Source organism: Martes martes (assembly GCF_963455335.1).
Source record: "Martes martes genome assembly, chromosome: 4".
Taxonomy (NCBI): domain Eukaryota; kingdom Metazoa; phylum Chordata; class Mammalia; order Carnivora; family Mustelidae; genus Martes; species Martes martes.
In genome coordinates, this window is record NC_137891.1 from 96126117 (window position 1) to 96148503 (window position 22387).

The 22387-nt window shown below is 42.1% G+C and overlaps 1 protein-coding gene across 1 annotated transcript in view; it reads right to left on the reverse strand.

The window, feature by feature from the left end:
- The window catches only part of LRIG2 (leucine rich repeats and immunoglobulin like domains 2), a 62604-nt gene extending 47896 nt beyond the window's left edge, over nt 1-14708 (reverse strand). Inside the window, exon 1 of the mRNA XM_080802747.1 lies at nt 14235-14708. Coding sequence (XP_080658873.1) covers nt 14235-14473 — 239 coding nt within the window. The 5' untranslated portion in view covers nt 14474-14708. The remainder of the gene's footprint in view (nt 1-14234) is intronic.
- Between the last annotated feature and the right edge of the window lie 7679 nt (nt 14709-22387).

Here is a 22387-nt window from a genome sequence, read left to right on the forward strand (position 1 = left end):
AGAGGAGGAAGCAGACTCCCTGCTGAGCAGAGAGCCCGATGTGGGGCTCGATCCCAGGACCCTGGGATCATGACCTGAGCCGAAGGCAGAGGCTTTAACCCACTGAGCCACCCAGGCGCCCCGCACTCTTTATTTTTTTAAAGATTTTATTTATTTATTTGAGAGAAAGCACGAAGAGTGAGAAGCAGACCTCCTGCCGAGAAGAAAGCCCAAAACGGGGCTCAGTCCCAGGATCCCGAGATCACAACCTGAGCCAAAGGCAGACGTCCAACCAACTGAGCCACTCAGGCACCCCTCTCTCTAATAAATAAATAAAAATCGGGGGCACCTGGGTGGCTCAGTTGTTCAGCATCTGCGTTCCACTCAGGTCATGATCCCAGGGTCCTGGGATCGGGCCCGTACCCAGCTCCCTACTCAGCGGGAAGTCTGCTTCTCCCTCTCCCACTCCCTCTGCTTCTGGTTCCCTCTCTCACTGTGTCTCACTCTCTCAAATAAGTAAAATCTTAAAAAAAATATAAAAACAAACAAATAAAAAAATAAAAGAAGCATGCTGAAAATATCACAGACACAAACGGTAACGCTAAGTAGTAGGTGCTGTGTCAGGAGTCAAAGACCAAGTATTAGAGCACAAGATATTTCCAATGCTCTCATCACTTGGAATTTTCAAGGATTTCAGCTCTGTGCCACCAACCAGGGTCAGAGACCAGTATATACTTTTTCTATTATTTCACAGCCCACCTTGGTCTCTGGCCACAGACCCCCTTAAAGCAAAAAGATACACAAGTCAAAAGATACACATTAGAATCCCATTCAGTCACTAATAATCGCACTCATCCATCATCATCTCACATGAAATTGCTTTCCAGCCAAGGCCACTCAGGTTCACAGGCTTCTAATCTTGTGAGGTCACAAAAGCAGAAGTGGTATAAGCAAAGTTTCAGCAAGGCATCTGAGATAACGAAGAGATGATTATCAACTCTTACTCTGAGCCCCTTTTGAGGTGCTAACTGTAAGGGCCTGGAACTTAGTTACAGGCCCCAGATGTAGGGGCGGGCCAGGCCGAATGGAGACGGCCAATTAGTGGGGCGCGCATATATTTGCTGTGGTGGGCTGAAGTCCCACTGGCCGCCTGTGTGTGGGCCGGGCTCAGCCACCTCTATAAAGGTTAGTTTGTGAGGCTGGGAGAGGGGAGTAAGGGGAGTAGGGGGTGTAGCGGGAGTTAGTCAGGGAGAACCATTAGTCAGGGAGAGCCGGTAGGATAGCTGTCCTAGGGTAGTCGTGGGGAACAGCCTCAACGCCCAGAGCCGCGGCCCCGACACTAGCAGCCCCGCCGGCCGGAGCCGCGGCCCCGACGCCAGTGGCCCCACCGCCCGGAGCCGCGGCCAGCAGCCCCGCCGCCCGGAGCCATGGCCCCGCCGCCCCTAGCCGGGGCCCCGGTCCGCCAGCGGCCCCGCCGCCAGTGGCCCCGACGCCCCGACGCCAGCTGCCTCGCCAGAGCGGCGTCCTTCCGGGGAGCGGCCTCGTCCGGGGAGCGGCCTCTTGTTCCTCTGATCATGGATCCTAACAGCCTCTTCGTAAGAGACGGCCCCTACCGGTCGGTTTGGTTTCTGATGCTGGCACGAAATAAAGCTTTGCTTGACTTTCGCTTTGCATCAGTCTCGTTCCTTTGGTCACGGACCCTAACACTAACATTGGATTTCCCTCATTATACAACCCATTTATTAATCCCTCTACCCTCAGCTACTATTGCTCCTTCTCTCCACTTAACACGCACTCTTTCCCCTTTGGAAGAGACATCCGGTCTGGCTACTGTGACCTAGATTGCAAACAGCAGTAACAGTCTAGCAGGAACCACCTCCCCCTCAGTCCACTCCATTAAGTTGGGGAAAGGTTATACAGATGTAGAACCACTAGGCTCTTCTTACCGCCAAGCAACAGGAGTGGCATTCACTATTAACCTCAATTTTGCCAGATGAGGCGAAGGCACAACCCACCCCATCAGGCCCTTAGGATTCCAACTCAAGCTTAAAAATACAGTTTCTTGCTACAGAATCACCTCTGTTTTCAGCACTTTGTATCTGCAGCCCTGGTCCTAGGACTGGTGTACCAAGCACAAAGGAAAAAAGTTGAGGTGATGTGAAGGAGAAAAAGTACAGTCATAACACGAGGATAGTCCTCTCTGGGAAAGAACTACAGTCATCCCAGCATCCTTTGCCACCTCCTCTTCCCCAGATCCACCCGAAAAAAAGAGGACTCTGCCTGTGGGGCCACTCCTTTAGCCCCACCTCTCAATGAATGAGCATACACTCTCATGAACATGGGTAAGCCATACGTTCAGGTCTTTACCTCCCATTTTACACAACCAATGTTTTCATTACCTGTTCAATTCTCTATTAAACTAGTACTCTGAGGACATCTCTCTGCCCATTTGTTGGACACTATGAGCTGTATATTCCTTGGTCTGAAGAAATTAGGGTTGGCCACCCAAATTGTTATAATTAACTTCTGTTCCAGTTCTTCTGTAGTAATTTGAGTATTTGCATCTACTGTCAGATAGCCAAAGCCCAGTCCAGACTCAGTGTCTACTCCTGTCAGGACCCATCTGTAACCTACCAGAATTAACAGCATCAGTCTCATTTGCCACCAATATGTAGGATTCCTAACAGGAATCTGCCACCTAGCCATGTACAATCTCTATTTTGCTTGCCGATAAAACGGTTCTTACCGGCATTTTGTGCCTCAGAAGGTAAAGAGGATTACGTCTAAATTTGGTCATCTTTACATTGCCCCATTATCCACTCATGTCCGCCCAGGTGGCCACCTCAAGCAAGCACACAGGAGTATTTGCTTGACTCCAATTGCCTTACGAACCTGAAAACGGGTTCTTCTGATGAACACTGAGACGCCCTACTTTAACGCACACTTCAAATTCCCACAGCGATTTCCATAGGGCTGTGTCCTATGTGGGCATCCTTCTAATAGGCCAGGTAGGTTTCCACTGTTCTTCTGCCTAACTATATGGCCAAGCCACTGGCCACTGCCTGTGAATCAGTTAAAAATCCAAACACAGGGGCTTTTACCACTGTTCAATTTATCCGTGCTTCTAGGAAAACAGCATGCAATTCAATCCACCAAGCTAATTTGTCTTTACCTTCTCCAATCAGAGTGGTGGCCTTCTAAACAGGAAGTTCACCTTGGAACTGCCATCCACAAACCAAGTAGCTCCTCACTGGTCAGTTATGAACTGTTTATAGGACACTGCCCAAGTGACAACAGAATCCAGCAGCTCCTCATAGTTCCCTAGTCGTCCTAAGGGGAAAGAGCCTTCCTGCTCTTGAGTATCTCCTCCTCACATTTCCATTTTGTTACAGAACTCTGCCGGGCACTGCCCTACCTACTGAAGTGTTATCCAACATTGTGCAAGACATCATGAGTATTTCAGTTTGCAAGATTATTTTTATGATTTTTAGTCACAGTGGCTGTTTCAATTACTGGTCAATAGCAAGGCAATAATTGCCCTTCAAGCGGGAATTCTCTAGTCCAAAGTCCAGAAAGTCATTGCTGGGAGGCACTCAGAGGCTTTTGCCATAAGCCACAGTCTGTATGGTACACTACTACAGTAGACTAACGCAGAAACTTTGTCCATACAAGCACCTGGACTTCTATTCTACATTGTCTGGACTTGGGCAATCTTACAGGTTCCCCTTTAGTGTATCCAATTAATGTTGAAAGATGGCTTTACCTGACTTCGGTTTTACAGTAATAGGTAAAGGAAATATTCCCTAGTCAGATATAAGGTCCATCTCCCTAAATACAATCAGGTAAAAACTTGTTCAAATACACCCACTCTCTCAAAAACTTTCACCTTATATTCCTAACTATAGCCTCCAGCAGAAACTTATGAATACATCTTGGTTCTACAATACTAGGAAATCTGATCCCCAAGCCAGATATAATTCATTTTCATAAAATATTCAGGTAAAGGAGACACTTCTTTACATACAGCCTTGTTTAAACATTCCAACTTTCAAAATCCTATCAATCCTTATATGTTTCTGTTCCCTCAACTGCATTAGGGCTTTATCAATGGATTCTGGTATTAGAGTGCAAATACCACAGCGCAAGAGACTCCCATATCAAGGAATCCTGGGAACTTTCCTTCTCCACCTCCTGATTATTTTACCCACTCTTGTACAAAAGGCTTTGGGTCTTCCCAGGGATGAAGACAAGGGACCCCGGCCCTCCATCAATTTTTAGCTCACTTCATTAATCTACCCAATGCCCCAAGCAATTACTAGTCACATTACTCATTGTAATCTCTGCCTTTAGATTTTTTTAATTTCTCCAAACTGGGATAAATAGAATATACTTATTTGAGGCCCTTTATTGGGGGGGGGGGCAGAAAAAGGTCTCTGTGGACTGCCCAACCTTAAGTAGTGTTGTACTAAAATCTCTGTCTTAACCCCATCAATATCTATCTTATTCATCCAATTTTTTTAAAAGATTTATTTATCAGGGAGAGAGCACACACAAGCAGGGAGAACAGCAGCCAGAGGGAGAAACAGGCTCCCCACTGAGCAAGGACACAGCGGGAAGCCTGCTTCTCCCTCTCCCACTGCTTCTGTTCTGTGTGTCTCTCTCTGTCAAATAATAAAATCTTTAAAAATAAATAAATGAATAAAATAAAAATTTCCACTTTGCTAAGACTAGTCCCTTGATTCTCTCCTTTGCCTTTCCTTGTTCTCTTGCTAATTAACCTGATACTTTTATTAAGGGCTATAAAACCTGGGAGGGGAAGCTGAGACAGCAAGTATGTAAGGCTTCCCCTACTGTCCCTAGGTTTTGCAGCACTTAAGGTTATATGGGGTGTTCCTGCAAAAGAGCTCCCCTTAACCACAGCATTTACTATCAATAGAGTAACAGACATACTCAGCAGATGAATATCCCAATTATCATAAAGATAATCCCACTGAGCTTATATATGAAGCATACCATCTGCTCCATTGAGGGTGTTCCACTTGGCATTTACAGGGCCAGGTGGGTAGACCCCAATATCAGGGTAAAGAGACCTTAGAGTGGCTTTTATCCAGTCCATGTGGCTGGCTGTTCCCTCGGGAATAACCTGCCTTGGGTCTGTACCACATATAGCCACCTGTGATTGCTCCATAGTGAGCCGTGCATCCTGCACCAATCCAAACGTGGTCTCCCGCACTACAACATTTAAAACTAGATAATTCTCCTAAGTTACTCTCCAAATCCATTTTAATAAAGGTTCTTCAGGAAACTACTACTACTATTGATTCCCAAAATGAAAACAACTCCTTCACACAATATTCCCTGGTTTCAGTAGTTTCTCGGTTTTGCCCTCCCCCTTACACCAATGGTCTTCTTGGTGACCAGAGGTTCTAGAGGTAACTTTCTGTTGTCTCTGCATAATTTTCCCCTTGAGGGAGGCCAGCTTTGGGGCCAGTAGTCAAAACTGACTCAGTGAAATCTGATCTCAGTCTAGCATCAAAGTCAGACCCAGAACTCTATTTCAATTTCATTTTAACTATCACACATAATAATAGCCAAAGGACTTAACATTTCACCTTTTCCTTATTAGTTTCCATTTCCTTACATATCCAGTGAACCAAAATGCTGGAAACTGGATCCATCTCTAAATTCCATTTGTAACTTTTATCTTCAGTAACTGAGAGCAGCACAGCTGCTGCTCCAAACCAGAGGTGAACACATGCCTCCCAGGATCAATGGCTCCACATTCCCCATCCTCTACCCTCTCTTCCCAAACCATGTTTCTATAAGCCAGGGCCACTCTAGTAAATCTCACTTCTGTGACACCTGTGTTAAAAGGAAAAAATATTCAATGACACCTGTTAAAACCTCATGAGAAAACTTTATTCAAGGTGGTACAGGTTTTCTCTTCAGGTATAGGAACCACTGTGGTGACATTTTGCAATGAAGGGGAGACTGGGCTCAACTCCAAATACTACACGGGCAGGTGGGAATTTATAGCCAAGGAGCAGGGTGGTCAGCCAAAATCTGTGTTAAAAGGAAAAAATATTCAATGACACCTGTTAAAACCTCATGAGAAAACTTTATTCAACTCTTGATCTCAGCTCAGGTCTTGATCTCAGGGTCATGAGTTCAAGCCCTGCACACTGGGCTCCATACTGGGAGTAAAGCCTACTTTAAAAAAAAAAAAAAAATCCATTTAGAATTTGATTTGGGGAAGCTGTCAAAAATGTCAAATGGTTTAAACGCCTAAGTATGGGGCACTTGGGTGGCTCAGTCTGTTAAGTGTCTGATTTCAGCTCAGGTCATGATCTCCACATCCTAGGACTGAGCCCTGTGAAGGGCTCTGCACTCAGCAGGAAATCTCCATCTCTCTCTGCCACTCCCCCTGCTCATGCTCATTATCTCTCAAATAAATAAAATCTTTATTAAAAAAAATTAACTTAAGATAACAAGTCACTATGAAACAATACCTACTCATTTAAAAAAAAATGACAAAAGATTTCAAAGGCAAATACAGAAATCTATATGGCTGAAAAAAAATCTTAGCTTTTATAATATGGAAAAGACTCAATTCTTTAAAGTAATGAAAGACCTGGGGCACCTGTATGGCTCAGTTGGATAAACGTCCAACTCAAGATTTTGGCTGGACTCGTGATTTCAGGGTCATGAAATTGAGCCCAGTAGTCAGGCTCCTCACTCAGTAGCAAATCTACTTCTCTCCTTTTCCCTCTCCCTCTCCTCTGCAACCCCCAACCCCACACACTGCACAAACGCTCTCTCTAAAATAAATGAATCTTTTTAAAAAAGAAATTATCAAAGAACTGATGAACACAAAAAGCACAGGAAATTATTTTAATCAGACACAAAATCTTTGTTTCCTAGGCAAATTACATAAAAGGTAAAGGAAAATCTTTTTACAGTTTCTTAATAAAAGCAGATAAATAATCCAAGAAAACTGTGACATTCTAGTTTTGCATCAGGTACATTTTTGATATTAAAGTTAAATTTTTTTAATTTATAAATAAATCTACTAAACCTTAGCAACTTGACCACACATATAATTACTGTTCTGCACATCTATAACCATTTTTCTAACATCCATTCAGTTTTTGTCTTGTATTTTTGATTCTTTCTCATTCGGAACAACCAGTCAGTCTGCCTTAGAAAATTATTTTTTTTCCCTGCACAAAAACACATACTTCATGCCTTGCACACTCTGCATATAAAATTGTTTCATATTATTTTTTTTCAATTTATTTATTTGACACAGAGAGAGAGATCACAAGTAGGCAGAGAGAGGGGGGAAGCAGGCTCTCCGCTGAACAGACAGCCCGATGAGATCCCAGGATCCTGAGATCATGACCTGAGCTGAAGGCAGAGGCTTAACCCACTGAGCCACCCAGGAGCTCCATTATGCTACTTTCTATAGATGGGGTAAAAAAATAATAAAATCTCCTAAGAAACACTGGCAAAGCAATCAACTTGTAAGCGGTCCATTACAACGCTACACAGAAGTTAAATCTTTATGAGAAGGAAGTTTAAGCCTGTATTTAACCCAGGTGCCCCAAATTGTTTCATATTATTTTTACGGTTTCTAATAGTTCTACCTACATATACTGATTACAATTTTTTTAAAGATTTTATTTATTTGACAGAGAAAGAGTCAGAGAGGAAACACAAGCAGGGGGAGTGGGAGAGGGAGGAGCAGGCTTCCTGCAAAGCAGGGAGCCTGACATGGGACTCGATCCCAGGACCTTGGGATCATGACCTGAGCCGAAGGCAGATGCTTAACGACTGAGCCACCCAGGTGCCCCTACAATTTTTAAAAGCATTAATAAACTTTCTTTTATAGAGAATATTATGACATAGACAATTGCCTTCTGTCATATATCAGCATTCTGTAGATTAGTAAACTTATGAATATGCAATTTCACAATTTCTAGAGACATATAATTCCTCACAAAATGATTTTTCAATGTGGTAAATGACATGTTTACTAAGAGATTCAAATTATCTTTAGATTTTCTATACCACATAAAAACAAGACACCAAAAATACATAAACCCAAACTTAGATTCAGTAGCCAATGTTTCAGCAGTTTACCCTGCTTAGAAATGACCTACATTTCAGGTGCCTGGGTGGCTCATTTGGTTAGGCACCTGACTTGTGATTTCAGCTCAGGTCACGATCTCAAGGCCATGAGATCAAGCCTCACATCAGGCTCTGTACTGGTGTGGAGTCTACTTAAGATTCTCTCCCTTTCTCTTTGCCCCTGCCCTCACGCATAAACATGCACACACTTGTGCTCTCTCTCTCTTAAAAAAAAAAAAAAAAAGATAGAAAAACTTTTAAAAAATGGTCTACCTTTTTATTTTAGGCAGATATTAACACCAAACTATGCTAGCCATCATCTCAAGTTATTTTCCTATTAACTATTTATTTATTTACTTATTTAGATTTTATTTATTTATTCGAGAGAGAGAGACAGCACAAGCAGGGGGAGTGGGAGAGGGAGAAGCAGGGTGATGTGGGAGTCTATCCCAGGATGCTGGGATCATGACCTGAGCCAAAGGCTTAACCAACTGAGCCTCCCAGGCACCCACCCTATTAACTATTTTTTAAATTGTATTTATTTGAGAGAGAAAAAGAGAGAGAGCAAGAGCAGGAGAAGAGGCAGAGGGAGAAGCAGACTCCCCACCAAGCAGGGAGCCAGATACAGGGCCTAAATCCAGGACTCCGAGATCATGAACTGAGCCGAAGGCAGATACCCAACTGACTGAGCCACCCAGATGCCCCACTCCCATTAGCTATTTTTATAACATATATATGACAGGGAAGTATCACAAAAGTAAAAACCCAGGAAGATTAAATACATGGTCTCCCCACTGTCTTTTTTTTTTTTTTACTATAGTGCTTGACATACATCAAGCAATTCATTTTTATTTTATGTTTTAGTCTTATTTGGATTTATAGTTTTATAATCTTAAAGTCTAATAGAGATTATACAAGCTTGACTAGTAAGCTTAGGTAGAAGAAAAATTCTATGTCCGCATGATATTTAATGCCGACAACTCTAAAGACATACTTGTTTTTATTTTACCATCAATTTTCAAAATAGCTTTATTTACAAATGTAAACTTAAAATACTGGATTAGTTTTGGAGTGCCTGGGTGGCTCAGTCAGTCAATCTTCCTTCAGCTCAGGTCATGATCTCGGGGTCCTGAGACAGAGCCCTACAATGGGCTCCCTGATCAGCAGGTAGTCTGCTTCTCCCTCTCCCTCCTACCAGCTCATGTACAAGCCGCACTCTCTCTCAAATAAATGAAATCTTTAAAAAAAGGGGGCGGGGGGGCAAGACAAAACATTGGGTTAGTTTCTCTATTTCTGAGAGTTTCAGGAATATTTAATTTATGTAAGTGCTCACTTATCTCTAAGACAGCTTGAATGAAATTCCTTTAAGGGATTTTATAAATTAATTTGATAATATTATCCAGAGGTAGAAAAATATCACACCTTTACAACATGCATACACACACACACACACACACACACACAAATAGAGAGCTACTGTTTTCATTCTAAAATTTCAGTCTTAAGTTAGTAAAATATAGTAATACAAATTCACTGGTTTATACAAAATAATTCGTTCCTGTCTTTTCTCCACTTTTCTATTTTTATACAAACTGTTTCTAGGGGTGCCTGGGTGGCTCAGTATGCTAAGCATCTGCCTTCACCTCAGGTCATGATCCCGGAGTCCTGGGATCCAGCCCTGAGTTGGGCTCCCTGCTCAGCAGGGAGTCTGCTTCTCCCTCTTCCTCTGACTCTTCTTTTCCTGCTTGTAGGCACATGCACACACGTGCATGCTCTCTCTTAAATAAATAAATAAATATCTTTTTTTTTTTTTAATTGTGTTTCTAGGAAATGTCAGGCCAAGTTAATGTATTTGTTTACCAATTATATAAAGACCATCTTCAAGACTTTCCCTTGCCCTGATAATGTCAAATTTCAAGTGAGTGACCAAGGAGACATCTAGCCAACTGCCTCGGTATCTCCAAAGCCCATCCGACCGGCCAAAACATCCAGTCTGTTTCCAATTAGCCTTCTCCTTTTCAGGTCAAATAGTTGCTTATGGGGGTCCCTAAGTCCCCTAACAGCCCCCAGTGGAGGGCAGGGGGCCCAAAATTCAAGTGACTATAAAGACTGTGGTGGAAAAAGGCCTGGCAGAGGTAGAGAGGAGAAAAGAATTTGGAGGCAGACATAAGAAAAGATTCAATGGAACTGGAAGTTTTAAGGCAGTAAGAGGAAGGAGGAGGAAAAGCAGCAATGGGAAGGGAGAGCTCTTCAAGGAGCGAGATTGGGGAGATCTCAAGTTTCTCAAAGAAGCCAATGAAATTCTCCATTATTCTCAGCAAAAACATGCCAACACAAATGGATGTAGACACAGCTGGCAGCAAACATAGTTAGCAGCGGTTCAAGATGGGTATTTTGAGTCAACTGAAAACTTCCCATGGAAAAAGCAGGATCCAACACAGAAAACTAAGAGGTATTATAGAAAGCCAGGAAGCTAAACTTCAAGTACAAGGAGACAGGGGGAAAAATAAAAACAGATTTCCAATCCAGAGAGTCAGAAAATAATCCCCACTCCAAAAAAAAAAAAAAAAAAAGAGTCAAGAAGAAGAGATTTCCAGTCTGGTAAGTAGCTTTCAAAGAAAGAAGCCTAGGACTCTAACCCAGCTTCTTACAAACAGCTGTTTGCCTAGCACTCTGACTGAGCTTCTTACAGAAAAACATGGGACTCCAACCCAACCTGTGTTTATCTAAGACTCTATCTCATCTTCTGGAGTATACTCAAGACTCTTAAGAATCAAAATCTGTCCTTACCAGCTTCCACGTACGTTTGTCCGGAGCAATGGTTCAGGAGTCGGACTCACCAATGGATCCCCGATCAATCAGTCAGGAGTGAAGATAAAGTCTTCAAAGGTATGCACTTAGGGTCCTGGGTGAGAGGTCCGGGGGTCCAATGATGAATCTGATCCTATCCAAGTTGAGGGATCATAACTAGTAAAAGGGAAAAAATTATACTTGTTAAAGCATGGTAAGGAAGACTTTGGGGGGTGGTGAAGCTATGAAATTTTGTAGTGGAGGAAAGAGAGGGGGCTCAATTCCAGATAATGCATGGACAAGACGGACTTTATAGCAAAGCAGAAGTGAGGTCAACGAATGGAAAATTATTGAGAGGAAACTCGGGGGGCAGGGGGTAAGCACTGACTAAACAGCCTAAAGGATTCTTGCTAAAAACAGGAAAGGGCAATAAGACATCACTTTCTGGATGTTCTAGGAGGAGGAACCCAATCAGATACTGAGCGGGGGCACTTCTTGCTAAACTGACTTAGCAAGCTTCTTGCTATAACTAAATTTTACAAAGATGTATACATATGGCCCAGAAAAGTTCAGAAGTCTAACTAACGTGTGCCCAAGCAAAGAGTCTTTGTCACCTGTTACTTCCTTTTACTCCACACATAATACTGCTGATATCAGACACGTGAGGGTCTTCCTCCCACACCAACCAATTCTCCAACACCAGCTACAATTCAATTCAATTCTAACACTACTGGAGTTACAGCAGACCTCATAACAGAAGATCTCAGTCTCATAAGTCTGCCCCCCACTTCAGACACTAATCACAAGTAGTGGATCCCCACATTACCTACAACTTCTGTCTGCTTGGCTAAAAACTGGAGGAACCCCTCACTGGATTCAATCACTTGCTAGAACAGCTCACAGAACTCAGCAAAACACTTAACTTATGTTTACTGGCTTATTACATAAGGATATGGTAGAGAACAGAGATAAACCACCAGGCGAAGACATACACAGGGTGAGATCTGGAAAGGTGTGGTGCTAGAGTTTCCGTCCCAGTAAAGTTGAGGTGTGCCACTCTCAGGGTGAAGGTATGTTTACCCTAGAAGCTCTTCAAGTCCATACTTTTGGGGATTTTTTGGAAGGTAATCATATAGGCATGATCAATTATTAACTCAATCTCTAGTCCCTCCCCTTCCAGGAGAATAGGGACAGGGCTGAAAGTTCCAAGCTTCCAACAATGGCTTGGTCTTTCTGGTGAGGGACTCCCATTCTGAAGCTCTTCAAGAGCCTATCAAGAGTCTCCTCTTTAGATCAAAACACACTCCCATCACCCAGGAAATACCAAGGGATTTAGGAGCTTCTGTGTCAGGAATCTTTCAAAGACTGAATGTTAGAACACAATATGCTCCTAGTGCTCTTATCATTTAGGAAATTACAAAGGTTTCAGGAGCTCTGTACCAAGAACTCAGTACAGATATACATACATACATATTTCAAAAACCAAGATTAACGGATTTGATCTATAATCTTTTTGATGATGGCCACAAGTTTCAGTATTTAGTTTGAATCACTAGTGTATTTAGAGCATGACATCTACTTTAAACATTCAAAATTACATTTAAAAACCAATGTGTACCTGGTGGTTTTATAACTGAAGGCAATGACTGAAAAATGTTACATTTCTCAGTTTATAAAAGTGCAATGTTTTATTACTCTAAAACTTCTTCTGCTAATGTAAGACTTCCATCCAATTACATTTCTACAACAGAATTACTCTCCAAGGCATTTTACTTCAACTGAAAATGTCAATTTCATTATAGGACATTTAGAATTTGGGGATGTCATTTGGCTTTAGGAAATCTGTCTAGATAAAATCAAACGCAGACACAAAATAATTGTATCTTACATAAAATTATTCCTAATTACTGTTTACCTACCAATGGAGGATCTTAAAAAAGTAAGCCACATTTACCTCGAATACAGCTAAATAAAGTGTTGGTTTTAAACCTGCATTAGATTCATTCCATCATAATCAAGAAGCTGTTCCAAGAATTTCTTAGAAAAAGGCACTTGCTGCATTACAAAGATTTTGTGCTAGGTTCAATACAGACTATGCTGATCAATGATACCAATTTTTATATTTAATCTGGGTCAGCAGAACCAGAATTAGCTACAGGTGTCACTACCATAAAACAACAGAAAACATTTTATTGCCGATCTATGCTATGACATTTGGTTATGTAAGTTACCTTAATTTTCTCAAAGAACTTCTGAAGTTGCTTTCTTCCCATCTATCTTAACCTATGTGTAAACGTTTAAATACCTTAACCTCTGCGGCACAGAGAATTTCTACTTGTAATTTACTCGCAAGGAAAATCCAAGCAGCCCCTCATATTTTAATGGCACCTCAAACTATTCTTTTTTGTGACACTCTTCTTAGAGAAGACTCTATTAGAAGACTGTCAATTAATAAATGCGATGCTCAGTTAGCAACAGAGGAATAACTGTTAGTGGTTAAGAAACCCCATAATTGCAGCATTTAACGCCTACTGTTGCTCCTAATGCCACCAGGCTGATTCAGACTAACGAGCTCTCCAGGTGACACTAACACAGGCCTGTCAAGATGAACATTCAGCAGTAGTCTCCAGAAGAATTCCTCCAATCACTGTACTTGCTTCTCACACATAAACAAAGAGAACTGATTTTTAGGTTCTTCGCACAAGGAAATGCACCGAAAACAATTAAAGCAACACATGATCTGGGAAAGAATACTCCCTCCTTTCTTTACAGTGAATCCTTAGAATTTTTTTTTAAATGACACTTATAAAGGTAATTCCTCAGGTTAGTACTAGATCTCCTAACACATGCTGTTTCAACCGTGTAGTTCAAGTATCAAAACTACAGCACCCAATGTGCCAAAACGCGAACTAGAGACAAAAGGACCGCTCTTGTGTCACTGGCGATCGTGGTTATAAAATCACGTACCTGCGGAGCATTCGGGTTGAGTTACATCTGGATGAGGCAGCCCAAAGTGGGCGAGGATCTCCAGCCATCCAGAGTCAAGGCCAGTGCCCGGGTCCAGAGCGGCGTTAACAAGATTCCCGTCCCAACTCTCCCCAGCCCCGGAATCACAAACTCCCTGGCCTCTAGAACCTTAACCCTGGTTGTCATACGAGCCTCCAGAACCTTAACTCCAGGTTGTTTAGGCTCCCACCCCACCCCCCAAAAAGTTCACAACATTGTAACGGCATATCCCTTCAGAACTTATGCTCCCGACCGCGACCTCCGACCAAGCGTGCCCTGGGAGCGGGAGCTCCCTTTCTTTTGGACCCCCTCCCGGCAACTCTACTCACAAGCTGGCAGCGTCGGGGGGCAGCGGGCTCGACAGCGCCCTCCAGCTCGGCGCTGGTAGTTTCCTGCGACTGCAGTCCAGCAGAGGGATGCGGCAGGAGCAGGGCGCGGGGCACAGGCCCGCCCGAGCAGCCGGCAACAAGAGGAGAGCAGCCTGGGCGAGGAAAAGAAGCCGGGAGAGTGCTCTGGACCGATAATCCAGCCGCGGCTCCTCCCGGACGCCTTGGGGCGCCGGCGCCATTTTCCAACCCCCGATCTGGACCCAGCCGAGAAGAGCCGCCAACTAGCAAAGACAACTCGGCGGAGACGTTTGGTGGCTGCGCTGCCACCCCAGGGCCCGGCTGTCGCCAGTACCCTCGAAAGGGAGGAGAGGGGCGGATACGCACAGCAGCGGGGGCGGCGGCCGAGGACACACGGCTGAGGCCCTACGGACAACGCTCCTCCGCCCCGCCCCGCGACGCAACGTCTTCACGCACAAGAACCAACCAATCGGTGCCACAGAACAAGGTCGCGCCGGGGGCGGGACTCCGTGAGGAGGCGGGGCCAGTGATTGGTAGTTTCTTAAGGAGGATTTTAAGGTGTCCGGCACGTTTGCGGCGCCCGTTTGCGGTTCTACCGCCAAATCTCCGCTGGAGGGCGCAGTAGCTTCTTAAGAGGAATAGTGGCTAAATTTCGTAGTCCGAAGTCTGGATTTGGGGGCTATTTCCTATAATAGTAGAGAAAGATCTTTCTTCTGTGCTCCCAGGAAGGGGAATGATAGAAGGGCTACCTTCCCAATCGAGGACTCCGAAGGTATGTTACCTGGCGTGGGGCCCCAGGGCCGAGCTGGAGCCGCCTCTGCCCCCTCCTTGCTTGTCTGCGGCGGCTCGGGCAGTCCTGCATGTGGGCGGCAACTCCCACTCTCTTAACAGGAAGCATGTTACCACTCTCAGTCGATGGACTGCTGTCAGTGGATCAGCTCCTGAAGGAAGGGGCCCTCTTTACTCAGCTGTGTACCTCCTGCTTCTATTCGAGCTTGGAGCTTAATAAATGTGGATGGGACTCCACCTCCAAGGCACGTCTCTAAAGAAAATACCCTGCTTTCCTCTGTTTCAGGGAAGCTGTCCTTTTGCTCACACTCAGAAAAGCAAGTGGGACCTATAATGAAGGCCGGCGGTGACAAAATTTTTTATTTATCCTGAAGTAGAGGCTATGAAGAACCTACGGAAGAGGAAGAGGAAAGTCTGGCCTCCTTATGCTCACTCAGCCATATCTTATATCCGAGTTAATTAATAAGACTTTGAGAATAAGATTGGTAGCTCACTTATACGTACTGCTTTTATGCTTTTCAAAGAGCATTTGCATCTGTTACCTTGTTTGGTCTCTCAGTGACTGTGAAACTGATAGGACAATTGTTGGTGATGAGAAAACAAGCCCAGAGAGGTTAAAGTGTTAGAAACCAATTCAGCTGAGTAAATTTGAAGATCTAGTTGGCTTTACATGACTTTCATGAACCAAGTCACATCCCATCCAGCAAGTAAAAAGGAGCTCTGAGGAACTGTACAAAATGGAAGGCTTTTGTAGGCAGAAGTGGGCGGGAAAATGAAGTTTCTAGGAAAAAGTCACCTCCTTTGGTGGAAAGGGGGGCGTCTATCAGGCACATTACCTTACCAGTACAGACCAGGTAATTCCAGACTGAACTGATTAAAGGTCACATTCCTGGGAGTGTGGGAAACTGCACTTAGGTTAGGTATTTAATCTTGGTTTGCTGTTGTGGGGCTTAGCACAGGTGACTCCATTTTGGACCTGCTGTTTCTGTTTCAACAAATTACCTGGAGCAGAGGCAGACTTGCATCACTATGAGTTTTCTGACTCTGGCGAATTGAAAGACTGAGCATGTTAAAGAAAAGTGATAATGCCTAGGTCATATGGTTGTCCTGGAAAGTAACTGAAAGCAATCATTCCATGACAGATTGGGAGTCACAATTATGCTTTTAAAACCCTTTTTCCATTTTTAAGATTGAAATATTGCTTGGATATCCAACGACCTATCCAATGAGCCAATCTTAACCAAACTTTAAAAGCCAAGACAGCAGGGTGAAACTTACTCTTAATCTCCCTTCCCTGGCTATTAAGCATGCTTAATAACCTCCACTAAGAAACTGGGCATAGGCAGGAGTATCTTAGTACCTCTCTGAATTATGGTTTCAGAGCTTCCCTATGGGCACAATAGAAATTCATGCTGTCTATCCTGTGTCCTCCCCGATAAGTTGTGCACGTCACACCAGCTAGGAGCCCCCCCACCGCCAGTTCTTAATTCCTTCTGCACATTATTTTTTTACCATTTTGATAGCACTTAATATGCATCTTATCTATCTCTGTATTCCCCTTACAGGCTAGCACAGTACCTGGCATATAACAGACAATACATGTTTGATGAATGAAAAGATGATGAGATTTTACTCTCTATTTGATAAAACTACCTAAAATGTTTTCTTTTAAACTTTCAGTATGAAACTTTTATTTCATAGCGATAAAAAGAATCATAGAATAACCTCCATATGTCCGACTAGCTAATACATGTTATTAACAAGTTTACTGATAAATTTCTCATTAAAAATGGAATAAAGAGTTTTTACATTCATTGTCCTAAACTTGTCTTATTAAGCCTTGAGTGCCAAGTACATGGGCTGAGTTTCTAGAGTTCAATGTAGCCCATAAGCTGAGACTACCCCAACTACAGACTCCCAAAGAAAACTGCTCACTTTCGATTCCTTGTTGCAGACCCTTCTAGAAACACCAGACCTTTATATAAACACCATCTCCTTAAAATTTAGCTGCCCCATCTTCCATTATCTCAGGACTTTGCTCTTTGCTAAGGCATAGCTGACTGATACGGCCAATTCTAGTCTCCTAAACTAGATACCCGAAGGTCACTCACACTTCCCCCTTTTCTTTCCTCCCAAATCCACTCAGTCACTGGGCTCTAGTGATTTCCCCTAAGAAATGCCTGAAATCTTTCCCCACTTCTCATCCCCAGTGCTACTGTCTTTGTTCAGACTTTCTTCTCTCATGGTTATTAATGCAATAACCTCTCAGCCCATCTCCTGTCCTCCATCTCTCCTCTCTGCCAGAATATTTTTCCAAAGCATACTGATATAAATATGTTGTTAGCTTCTCCCTGCATGAAAATATTTGAGAGGTGCCTGGCTGGCTCAGTCAGTAGAGCATGTGATTCTTGAGCTTGAGGCTTTGAGTTCAAGCCCCACATTGTGTGGTGTTCCCAGTGGTTTTTATTCTGGTTTTGGTGTATTCCCCAACATTTCATAATGAATATGGATTATTTTGGAAAACAGTAAAAAGAATATTTTTTATTAATGACTTCCCTATTGCCTGTAATATCAAATTCCAAATTCCCTGTTCTACCTTTGAAGATTCCACAGTTAGGGCCCAGCCCAGCTACCTCTCACATTTCCCATTATCTCCTCATCATTCTCTCCATATTCCAGCAGGAATTTATTTGCCTTTCATAAATTGGTCCATGCATGTCTATACTTATTTGTACATGTTATTCCTTCTATAGGTTGCCCCTCCCCACCTTCTCTGGCCAGACATTTCTTACTCTTCTAGGTTCTTCCTCTTTAAAGGTTTCTCTGACTCTTCCAGGCATTTTGTGGTTTCCACTTTCATTTTTCTACCATAGTTGTCAACTCCATCCCATTGTGTTGAAATAACTTTTTCCAGCTGTTCTCCCACTAAGTAAGATATCTCCATTCTCATTTTATATCCCCGGTGCTAAGTGCAGTGTCTGAGAGATAGTAGATGAATAGACAGATAGTAAATATAATAGTAATAGATAGTAAATCTAAGAGATAGTAAATGAATGTTTGTGACTGAATAAAGGATTGTTAATTTCACTATTTCTTGCTATTTACAATAGCCAGATTATGGAAGCAGCCCAAGTGTCAACCCAGAGATGAATGGATAAGGAAGATACCAGGGTGTGTGTGTGTGTGTGTGTGTGTGTATTTATTTAATGGAATATTATTTATCCCTAAAAAAGAATAAAATCTTGCCATTTGCAACAACATGGATGGAGCTAAAGAGTATAATGATAAGTAAGTTAGTCAGAGAAAGGCAAATACCATATGATTTCACACATATGTGGAATTTAAAAAAACAAAACAAATGAGCAAAGGAAAAAAAAGAGAGACAAACCAAGAAACAGACTCTTAACTACAGAGAACAAACTGATGATTACCAACGGGGAGATGGGTAGAGGATTAGGGAACTAGGTGATGGGGATTAAGGAGTACACTCACAATGAGCACCGGTTGTTTCATGGAAGTGTTGAATCATCATATTGTACACCTGAAATTAATATTACACTAATATTACACTAATATTAACATATGTTAACTATACTGAATTAAAATGAAAAGCTTAATGGGGAGCCTGGGTGGCACAGTCTGTTAAGAGTCCAACTCTTAAAAAAAAAAAAGAGTCCAACTCTTGGTTTCAGCTCAGGTCATGATGTCCAGGTCGTGAGATCAAGTCCCACATCAGGCTCCAATTTCAGTGCAGAGTCTGCTTGAGATTCTCTCCATCTCCCACTCATGCTCTTTCTCTCTCTCTCTCTAAAATAAATAAATGAATCTTAAATAAAAAGCTTAATTTTAAAAAAAGAAACAAAAAACTTCACTGCCTCTTACTGAATAAACACAGATGTATTTAGAATACATTTCATCTCCTTCCCTCTCTTCCTTCCTCTATCTCCTTTTCACACTAAAGTGAAGAAATAGTAATAATAATTACTACTCAATGAAGCAAAATCTAAAGCCAGGAAAAAAAAAAAACCCAACAAACTAGACTTCATCAAAATTAAAAATTTCAGTGCAGTTGGGGCACCTGGGTGTTAAAGCCTCTGCCTTCAGCTCAGGTCATGATCTCAAGGTCCTGGGATCAAGCCCCACATAGGGCTCTCTGCTCAGCAGGGAGCCTGCTTCCTCCTCTCTCTTGCTCTGCCTGCCTGCCTACCTATGAACTCTGTCTGTCAAATAAATAAATAAAATCTTAAAAAAAAAATTTTAGTGCAACAAAGGATCCTATCAAGATACTGAAAAGACAACCCATAAAATGGGAGAAAATATTTGTAAATCATCTGTCTCATAAAGACATAAAGAAGTCCTACAACATGGTTCACTTAAGCGGCTCAATTGATTGGGCATCAGACTCTTGGTTTTGGCTCAGGTCGTGATATCAGGGTTGTGGGATTGAGCCCCAATTCGGGCTCTTCACTTGGTTCAGAGTTGGCTTGAGAATATTCTCCCCCACCTCTCTCCCCCTCTGCTCCTCCCCCCTCCCCCCAAGCATGTACAAACTATCTCTCTCTCAAATAAGTAAATAAATAATCTTTAAAAAAAAAAAAAAAAAAGAGCAGGGCGCCTGGGTGCTCAGTGCGTTAAGCCTCTACCTTCCACTCATGTCATGATCTCAGAGTCCTGGGATCAAGCTCAACATCGGGCTCTCTGCTCAGCAGGGAGCCTGCTTCCCCCTCTCTCTGCCTGCCTCTCTGCCTACTTGTGATCTCTCTCTGTCAAATAAATAAATAAAATCTTTAATTAAAAAAAAAAGAGCTCCTACAACTCAATAATTTTAAAAAAAGTGAAGAATGGCAAAGGACTTAGACATTTTTCCAAAGAAGATATACGATGGTCAATAAGCACATGAAAAATGCTCAATATCTTTCATCATTAAGGAAATGCAAATCAAAACCACAGTAAGATAGCACTTTACACCCATCAGGATGAGTATTATTGAAAAAAAACCCCACAAAACAAAAAAATAAGGGGTGTTGTAAGGTTGTGAAATTGGAACTCTTGTGCATTGTTGGTGGGAATGTAAAATGGGGCAACTACTGTGGAAAATGGTATGGCATTTCCTCAAAAATGTAAACATAGAATTATCCTGTGACTCAGCAATTCCGCATATGGGTATATACCCAAAAGAATTAAAAGCAAGGACTTGAAGAGATATTTGCATACCCAGGTTTGTAGCAGCATTACTCACAGTCAGCCAAAAGGTGGAAGCAAACCAAGTGTCCATCAACAGATGAATGGATAAAGAAATTGTGGAATATACACTCAGTGGAGTATTATTCACCCTTGAAAAGGAAGGGAATTCTGTCACATGTTACAACATGGATGAAACTTGAGGACATTATACTAAGTGAAATAAACTAGTCACAAAAAGACAAAATTGTTAATTCCATTTACATGAGGTACCTAAAGTAGTGAAATTCATAGGGACAGAAAATAGAATGGTGGTTGCCAGGGATGGGGGGAGGAGGAGATAGGGAGTTATCATTTAATGGATACTAAGTTTCAGTTGGGATGATGAAAAAAGTTCTGAAGATGGATAGTGCGGATAATTGCAAAACAACGTAAGTGTACTTAATGATGCTGAACTGTAACTTAAAAATGGTTGAAAGTCCAGAAGAGACTCTTAATCTCACAAAACAAACAGAGGGTTGCCGGGGGGAGTGGGGGTAAGGAGAGGGTGGTGGGTTATGTACATTGGGGAGGGTATGTGCTATGGTTGAGTGCTGTGAAGTGTGTAAATCTGGCGATTCACAGACCTGTACCCCTGGGGCTAATAATACATTATATGTTAACAAATTTTTTAAAAAATGAAAAAAAATGGTTGAAAGGGTAAATTTTATGTTATGTATATTTTACCACATTTTTTTTTTTACAAAAAACTTAAAACCAGAAATCTAGGACTCTTTCTCAAGACTTCCTTTCCCTTTATTCTCCATCTGCTCCCAACTGTTTCCCCACATCCAGTCCATCAACATATCCAAAATACACCTTAAAACTGACTGCTTCTTTCCATCTCTGTTACCACCACACCAGCTCAAGACATAATCATCTCTCACATACACCACTTCAGTAGCCTCCTAACCGAACTCGTTTTTCTAATCTTGTTTCCCTCAAAACCATCCACACAGCAAACAGCATGAAGGTACTCCTTGACAGGAAAATCAGAGAGTGCCAGCCATTCACTACGTTATCAGCAATTGACTACATTATGAGATAATACCAACAATTTACAACATTACCAGACATAATACGTGTGTATATTCATGTTATATATATCACATATATCATATAAATATACTGTATATCGTATATTTTTTCATATACTGAAATAGTAAGGTTTTTTAACACATATATATGTATACACCATATAATATATAATATAGGTCTCATATACTGTAAGAAACATGCAAATATCATATATATAATATATCTTATGTGTGTATTTAACAAAACATTCCAGATATATTCATTACAAAAACTTTTTGCCAACTTGGAACACAATAAACTTGCTTAAACTGATAAAGGATATTTACCAAAACCTGTAGCAAACTTGATACTTAATATTAACACTAAAATTACAATATAATAGAGGCACCTGGCTGGCTTAGTCAGTAGACCAAGTGACTCTTGATCTCAGGGTCATGAGTTCAAGCTCCATGTTGGGTATAGAGATAACTTAAAAAAAAAAAAACTCAGAAAAATACAATACAATACAAACATTAAAAATAGTCATCTTGGGCTCAGTAAGTTAAGAGTCTGCTTTCAGCTCAGGTCATGATCCTGGGCTCTGGGCTTGCCAACCCCCCAACCGTAGGGCTCCCTGCTCACTGGGGAGCCTGCTTCTCCCTCTCCCTCTTCTCCCTCCCTGCTCCCACTCATGGCTCATGCTCTTTCTCTGGCTTGCTCTCTCTCTCAAATAAATAAATGAATAAAATCTTTAAAAAATTCATATATTCATCTTATATTAGGATCAAAACAAAGATGGCTATTACTGCTTCCATACAATAAGTACTTGAGGTTGTAACCAGTGCAAGCAAATATATAAAAGGTATAAGGAGTTTTTTTTAAAGATTTTATGTATTTATTTGAGGGGGCAGGGGATAGCACAAGCAGATGGAGTGGCAGGCAGAGGGAGAAGGAGAAGCAGGCTCCCCACCGAGCAGGGAGCCTAATGCAGGGCTCCATCCAAAGACAGACCCCTAACTAACTTAGCCACCCAGGTGCCCCAAAGGAATATGGATTTTAAGACATAAAAGTACCCTTAATCATACAGGATATGATTGTCTGGAAGAAAA